At 34.8% G+C, this 8,042-nt stretch overlaps 1 protein-coding gene across 4 annotated transcripts in view; it reads left to right on the forward strand.

Annotated features, from left to right (window-relative positions):
• Slc25a40 (solute carrier family 25 member 40) overlaps window positions 1-7,362 on the forward strand; it is a 109,249-nt gene extending 101,887 nt beyond the window's left edge. For all 4 annotated transcript variants that reach the window (XM_063243346.1, XM_063243351.1, XM_013158411.2 and 1 more), the window contains 2 exons: window positions 2,076-2,156; window positions 2,722-7,362. In XM_063243346.1, coding sequence (XP_063099416.1) covers window positions 2,076-2,156; window positions 2,722-2,837 — 197 coding nt within the window. In that variant the 3' untranslated portion in view covers window positions 2,838-7,362. The remainder of the gene's footprint in view (window positions 1-2,075; window positions 2,157-2,721) is intronic.
• Window positions 7,363-8,042: the final 680 nt, after the last annotated feature.

Raw genomic sequence — 8,042 nt, forward strand, 5'->3', positions numbered from 1 at the left:
AGTCTCTTACCTTTTATAAAGAATGTGTCTTTGTCATGTGAAAGCTAAGTTGTTTGGTGATATATACTGTGTCTTCAGTCTCCTTCAAATGTGTTGTTATTTTTCTAGAACTATTTTTCTTTTAAATAATAAACCAGTAAGTAAATGTAGATAAGTTAGTGTAAAGGATAGGAAATGACTGGCAATCTTTTCTTCTCTTTTTGTGCGTGAATGTGTGTAAATATTTATTTTGTTTGGTTGGTTTTAGCTTTGTTTCTTTTTAGTATGTGTTTTCCCTATTGTATCATCTCTTTTTTATTTCTGTATAGCCTATAATTTCTCTTAGAACAAAAGCGTCACTCTTAATTGCTTCTACAAGTTCTCTTCTGTCATTTATTCTCTTTAGAAAGTATAGTAAACATATGGGAAATTATCCATTCAACATTGTGTTATGTAAACCTTATGATAGCCTATTGTAATGCAAATAAACCATCACACTATGGAAAGTAATATTTTGCATAAAATATAGAATTAGTATTATAATAAAAGAAACATTTGACTATAGGCTCTACAGATGAGTCTGATTGACACTGGTGACTACCTCGTGTTTGACCTACCAAGAACTTAAGTTTCTTATAATATTAGGTACTGTTGAAAACTTGGGAGGTAATCAAAGTTTTGTTGTATCAGGCTTTTTCCCTGCTTTAGGTATGAATATTCTGACTGCCGAAGCCCATCTGTCCTTCTTTGACAGTTCAGAATTATTTTGTTTGCCATACATGGTGTCATATGCTTATAATCTGTGTACCAAAGGAGGCTGAAACATGAAGATTCCAAGTTCAAGGCCATCCTGGGCAACTTAAAAAAACCCTCTCTCAAATTAAAAATTAAAAACTGGGCTGAGGATGTAGTTTGGTGGTAGAGCAGTTCTAGGTTCAACGCCTAGTACAACAATCCTCTAAAAAAGTTTTACTTTTCCTTCTCATCTGAATTTATTTCATCCTATTTAATATAGTAAGGATATAGTTTTTGGTGTAGTTTATGATATTGTTGAGTGGATTTTTTAAATCTGTTCAATCGTTTAATCTGTTAGTTTGACCTAAAAAGGCCATTTTGGAGCGTAATTTCTGGTAGTCTTTCCTATATTCTATCAGGCTTAGTCACTGATAAAAATAAGGATAGCCATTGATGTAAATAAATATTGTAGCACTTTGTAAAGCAGTTCTCAAAAGTTTCAGAGGGTAAGATTGTTTGCTTACCATCTAGCTGATCTCAAACCAAGACTTTGAACTTACTAGCCTATCAGAAATTGTACTGTTTACATGATGGTATACCTACTTCTTAGACTTGTTCTTTTCAACTTACGGCATGTAGTGAGTGCTCTGTAGGCTGCATTAGCTGCTTACAATCAATGTGTAAAATGAAGGTAAGTAAACTTTGTGTACAGTTATTCATCAACGTTGTGTTTGAACTTGGTGACTTCTACTTTGGCTAAGTTTAAAAATGTTCCCCCTACCCACCCCTAGTAGTTGAGTGGTTGCTGATAACTGAGACATTAAGATCTGTTATCTAAAATCTTCCCTCTGAAGGAGACATTATTGTTCTAATTTACTTGTAATAAAACAGAACACTACTACAAAGAATTACTTAATTCTTCAGAACCTTTTTTAGGACTACAAGGGTTTTTTTAAACTGTAGGCAATATAAAATCAAAATAAAAATCATTATCTAACACTTTGGCATTTAGATACCTTATAAAAATTTTTATAATTGTTTTAAGAAATCATGTGAAAGATTTTTAATACATAACAAAAGGTATAAAAAATAATACCAGCGTGTTTTATGATGCAAACCTGAATTCCAAAAAAGCTTTCTGTGTACTGTGCCCTTGAAACCATCCAGTTGCGTACAACTTTTACTTGAAATCTGTTTTTAAAATGTGTCTATTAAAAATAAGATTGATATATCTCTTTAAGTAAGCAGATCTGTTTTTAATGAAATCATATAGTCCCAAATCAGTGAATGCCATTATATATGTATTCCTGTGTTAGTAATTATTAAATTGTGATTTTTTAATAGCTTTTTTCTGTTTTTAGTTTCTGGGCCTTTGCATATGTCAACCTGGGTTATAATGAAGAACATTGTTGCTAAAAATGGATTTTCTGGATTATTTACAGGTAAACTATCTGCTTTCTTAATTATTGAATAGAATGATTAGTTTTAAATCTATCACATTGTAAATTAACTTGTAGGAGAAAGTTACAGGTAACATTTTAAATATCTTTGCTATAAGTAAAATATCTTTGTTAAAGTAACTATCTTTGCTATAAGTAAATAGCTAAAGATCTTTGCTATAACTAACTATCATCACTCTATAGAAAGAAATACTAGTCAGGTATGGTGGTGCATGCCCATAATCTCAGCCATTGGAGGCTGAGGCAGGAGGATTGCCATGTGTGTAAAGCCTGCTTGACTTACATGGTGAGAACCTGTCTCAAAAAACAAAAAAGAAATCAAAAGAAATACTAAATAACAATAGGTTTATTCTTGGTAAAATAAAATTTCTATATCACCTGGAACTCAAGAGAAATTGGGAGTAAGTACTTTGACTTCTTCTTTGCTATTCATTTGAGGTACAGAATTTTATCTATCTGTTTGTTCAGTTCATTATAAGAATGGCACCAAATAAGTTACATTTTTAAAAAATGTGAAATTTGTTCTTTTCTCCCATTTTATTTTTAGGTCTGATTCCTCGCTTAGTCAAAATTGCACCTGCTTGTGCCATCATGATCAGTACATATGAATTTGGGAAGGCTTTTTTCCAGAGGCAGAATGATCAGAGGGAGCAGCTGCAGTAATCCAGTTTCAGCCTGAAAGAATCAGAGCCAAATAAGATGGAGTCTTGTAGGCTAGATCTTTTTAACGCTTATTCTCTTAAAATGATTTTATTTCATTTCCTGTAATTTAAATGAACAGCAATTTCTATTCTACCTCAAAGTCATAATCTTAGTTTTAAAATAAAAATTTTCTTATTTTCGGAGACTTAAAAAAAATATTCCAGAAACACAACATTTTATTTTCTTATCAGCTAAAGAAATACTACTTCACATCAAAAGCACTGTGAGTTTGATTTCAGTGTAACTTAAGTCTGTCTGATAAGAAAGAATCTTTCGAATTGTACTTGATAAAGTCTAGCATGGGAGCTGTTGAAACTGGAAGTTGAACACATGTACAGGGTTATGGCATGGCCAGGCATGGCTGACCCGAAAACAAAGAGATACAGCCTCAAAGGGCAAGATAAGGCCACAGCTGAAGACACCTACCTGGCTCCAACCACACTTAACTAAATAAACACTGTAGCTGCAAGCATTTTACTCCTGTATTGAAATGCAACATTGAGATCTTCTCCTAAATTCTTCTCCTAAATTAACATGAGATAGTTCTCCTAAGTTAAACATAATCTGTTACTTGGAAAAGTCCTTGAACCACTCCCAAGGTCTATTCAGTTTCCTGGGTTTTCTACTCTAACCCCTTCCTTGTCTGAAAACTAAATCAGTATGAGCCACCCTGAGATATTCTTTGTCTCAGCCCCCAGAGTCTCAGACTCTACAGAGGGTCTGATCCTTCTGGAGCCCTAAAATCATACCACCTGTCTCATTTATTTAAGCCTTCTCCATAACTTGTTTGGGAGACTGGGGATGTAGGCCAAGTCCCTGATAGTCTAGAAGAAAAATGGTCAAGATTTGTGCACATTCAGATCACGTAAATAGATACTTCAGGAAAGGAGGTGATAAAGGGTAGCATTTAATAGCATTTGTCATATTTGTTGAATATCACCTCATAATTTCTTTAATTCATATGCACTTATTTTTCTTTCTGCATTACTATTTCAAGGATTCATGTGGACTACAATATCTCTGATTAAAAGTATTAGAGAGGTTTTACTGATGTAGTGAATGTTCACTTAGACATGGATCTGCCGTAGAAACCACATTGCAATTATAAGATAAAAGATAAATTCTTTGGCACAGGAGCAGCCTCTGGACTATAGCCAGCTTAGGATGCAGGAGGTTCTCCAGATCGTTTCTATTGATTTTCTTTTGACAATATGGCAGTCATTACAGGTTGAGCTGCTCTAATTTGAAAATCTAAAATCTGAAATGCTCTAAAACCTGAAGCTTTTTAATACCACAAGTGGAAAGTTCTACACCTGACCTCACAAAATAAGATTTGCAGTCAAAATGCAGACACATTGAATAAATGCATCAAATTCCTTTCAGGCCATGTGTATAAGAGGTTTGTGAAACTTCAGTGAACTTTGTATTTTGACTCGCATTCCTTCCCTAAGGTTTCACTATATATACATAAATATCCCAAAATCTAAAAAAAAAAAAAAAAAAAAAAAAGGAAATTAAAATATTTTCAGAGTGTCTTGATTTACAATATCTCTCTCACGTTAATATGACAGGCCACAAGACTAAACAAGAAACTGTTTTCTTCCAGACGTTATACATGATTAAAGAATTTAGGTTAGGACTGGGGATATAGCTCAGCAGCAGTCTCTGCCTGGCTAAGTGTGAGGTCATGAGTTTGATTCCTAGTGCAAAAAAGAAAAACAAGAAGAGATTAGCTTAACACAGTTTGTAGGAATGAGATTTTAAAAAGGATCTGAATGCCTTGGGGGTAAAGGTCAGTTGTAGAGTGTTTGCTTAGCATGAACAAGCCCTGGAATTTATCCCTTCCCTCCCCAAAACAGGATGAGATGTAGTTTTCTTTTATTAATGTTTTTACTTGATTTTTGTAGGATCTGTCTTACATGGAAAAGAATGTTTCTGCATTCAGTTTATATTGTATGAAAATGTGAAGATTTCCCCCCACTAAAATATAGTGATGTATTTTGGTGACAGATCTTCTCTAGTGTTGGTAGGGGAATTAATGCATTTTTATATTGTAGTAGAAATGTATTTGTATGTTTCATGAGAAATAAACTATATAGAATTTGAATGCAACCTTTTATGTTTATTTTACCCTGTTGATTTACCTTAAATTTACTGTATATATACCCATATCAATTTAAATATTCATGATTTTCTTATATTTTTTATTAAACTATTTTATGCTTAAAATTACCACTGTGTTTGTAATTAGTTTTTGATAAAATTATAATGCTGTATTTTATATAATTTGGAAGTTTATTTTTAGTACTGCTGTGTGACATTACATTACATTATATAAATTTACTTTTGGTTTGCTATGCTTTTCTACAACTTATGAAAAAGAAGATACTATGCTCTCAGAGTCACACATTTTAACTAAATGTCACTGGATTGTCAAAAACTTTCTATTTCCCCAATCCTGGTGTTACACTTGAAGAAAATTCTTAATTATAAATAAGTGAAATCTAATTCCCTAGCAGTTTTGCTATCACATATTGCAAACAGTGTATCTGAACAAATGGGAAACTCAGTTGAAGTTTTCTGTACTGTAAGTCCCTGACCTACGAACATTTGAATTATGAACTTTCGCAGGTATGCTGTATATACTCACTTTGTAAGATTTTGAAGGAATCCTAGGAACATTCTCTTGGAACAGAACTCACGGACTTAACTGTGTATAAAAGTGATAAAGAAACATTAATACTTAAAAATATATTAACAACAAAAGTTTGCTAGAAATTATTTCAGCCTTTGGCCTTAGTAGTTATTGTATTCTGTTGTCGAAAGACTACCTGGATAAACTTAGTCTTCGAAATAGCTAAGATAATTAATGCTAATTTTTCAATTTTGTCCCAAAGTTCTGGGACAAAATGTCAATAATGGAAATATTATTGGTAGTAATGCTATCCTCTGCTTCACGTCACATCAGTGCTTTTAAGCCATACAGCTTCCCAGTCTTTTTAATCACATGTAAGTGAGAATTCCAGTATTTGTAAATCATAGTCTAAACAGTGTTTGAGATAGAAGATAGGAACCGGAGTGGAGTATGGAAGTGGGCGAGGCCTGGGGAAGGCAGGGGGGCGAAGGGGAAATGGAAATGATGTAGATGCATCTGTGTGACTCAGTTCCCCAAGATGGGTGGAATTGTGTATCACAAACATTAATAAGAAAGGAAACTTAAAAATAAGATAAAAAATCTGGTATTTCTAAAGAAGACAATTCTATAACATTGAAGTTAAATTTTTATCAATTACTTAAATGTAAAAATTTTAAGTGTCTTGAACATTCAGATATTGAATGAAGCTTTAATACATATAACTTAAAAAGTTGGTGTGAACTTTAATATTTTTTTAGGAAAATACTTAACTGCATCAGTCCTTTAAATTCCATTTTCTTTTATCTGCATACAAATGTTAGGAGTATGGGTAAATTTAGTGTGTTACTTTTAAACTGTTTTCCAACATTAACATTTAAAATAAAACGTTGTTCTTATTTTTTAATCTAACAACAATTTTTGAGCTCTTCTATGTGGCAGGCAGAATCCAGCATACTGAAGAAGATATTTTGAGTCTTACCACTGGGCACAGGAGATTTCATAATTGTGATTTATAGAAGTATGCAAAGAGAATTATGGGAACTTTGAGGAGCTCTTCATTTATCTTGGAAGCAGAGATTGTCAAGATGTTTAAGGTTAGGACTTACAGGGTGTTATGGTTTGAAAACTGGTGGTCAACTTAACGCCAGCTGGATTACATCAGCGTGCATTGAGAGAAGATTCTCCACCTGAGGAGGGTTGCCAGGATAAACAGGTGGAGAAGAAGAGAGGTGTTGGGAGGGATTGAGGCGTGGAGACATTGTGGGTTCTCCTGCGAGTTGCTGTCTGAGCTGTTGGTTCTCCTGGAGAAGCTTTGGTCTTCACATCGAGCATTGCTTCCTGGCTCCGGAGGGGAAGACATGTGCTGCCTGGTCTCCAGGATGAACTCGTCATGCTGCTTCCTGGCACGTACCCGACTGTGCTTGTCGTCGGAGGAGCTTGGGGCCTCCGTGTGGCTAAGGACAGCTGTGGTGCCTTTCAGGACAGCCCTGCTCTTTGTTGTGAGTGTGACTTCTCAGCTCCAGTGTAGAACCCTCATCCCACTAGCACAGCTCCTTCATCCTGCTGGCATAGACTTTCTGGCTTCCACTGCTGACTCTTGGGTCTTCCCGGCACGAATCCGTGAAAGAGACTGGCGTGAGTCCTTCCTGTGGGCTCTAGACTTTTAGTTGGACTCGTGGAGGCGTTGTTCTGAGCTCTGGGTTTTTATCTGGACTCATGTGGGACATTGCCGTGGGGTTTAGGCTCTTGACTAAATAATCTATGTCATTGGTGTTGTAGATAGATTTCCTGCATTCTCCTGTGTTGACTGCCGGTTATAAAAATATTATAAACTCCATGTCCTGATGTGAATTGTTCTCTGTGTACAACCCCTGACTACAACACAGGGCAATCCAGTTAAACTTGGTAGAAGGTAGGATACAAAAAGCAGTAGAATTTTTCTCCATGACTTGAGCAAAATGTGTACATACATGTGAATGGTGTGAGATTAGATTGGAAATGCGGTCAGAGATCTTGTATGTCAAAGGAGGAGCAAGGCCATAGGAAATCAAGGAAGGAGTTTCCACTGAGCTATAAGTCAGTATTGGGTTTTGGAAAGGTAATTGACAATGTAGAAAATGGGACTTACAACCTTTAAAAATAATGTAAAAGATTTGGTTATATTATAGTGTACTTTTACAATGTGCTGTAATGACTAAGATACAGTTTTCTCTTTCTCCTTGTTTAAGCTGAAAAGAAATGCAGTCAACCTCCTGAGTACTGGGATTATAGGTGTGCACTACCACATCCAGCTTCTTTAGGTTTTTAAAATTATTATTTTTTAAATCACAGATCCATTTTGGACTTTGTCAAGGGCTTTTTATGCATCAGTTGAGATGATTTTGATTTTTTGCTTTTAATGTGGTGTGTTACATTGACCGATTAGCGTATATGAAACCATACCTGGATCCCTGGGGGGATTCCTACATCATGATGATAATAATAAGATCCTTTTGGTGATTTATTGCATCCTGTTTGACAGTATCCTGTTG

Source organism: Cavia porcellus, unplaced genomic scaffold, assembly GCF_034190915.1.
Source record: "Cavia porcellus strain 051 isolate PalLab524CR breed Dunkin Hartley unplaced genomic scaffold, mCavPor4.1 scaffold_2, whole genome shotgun sequence".
Classification (NCBI taxonomy): domain Eukaryota; kingdom Metazoa; phylum Chordata; class Mammalia; order Rodentia; family Caviidae; genus Cavia; species Cavia porcellus.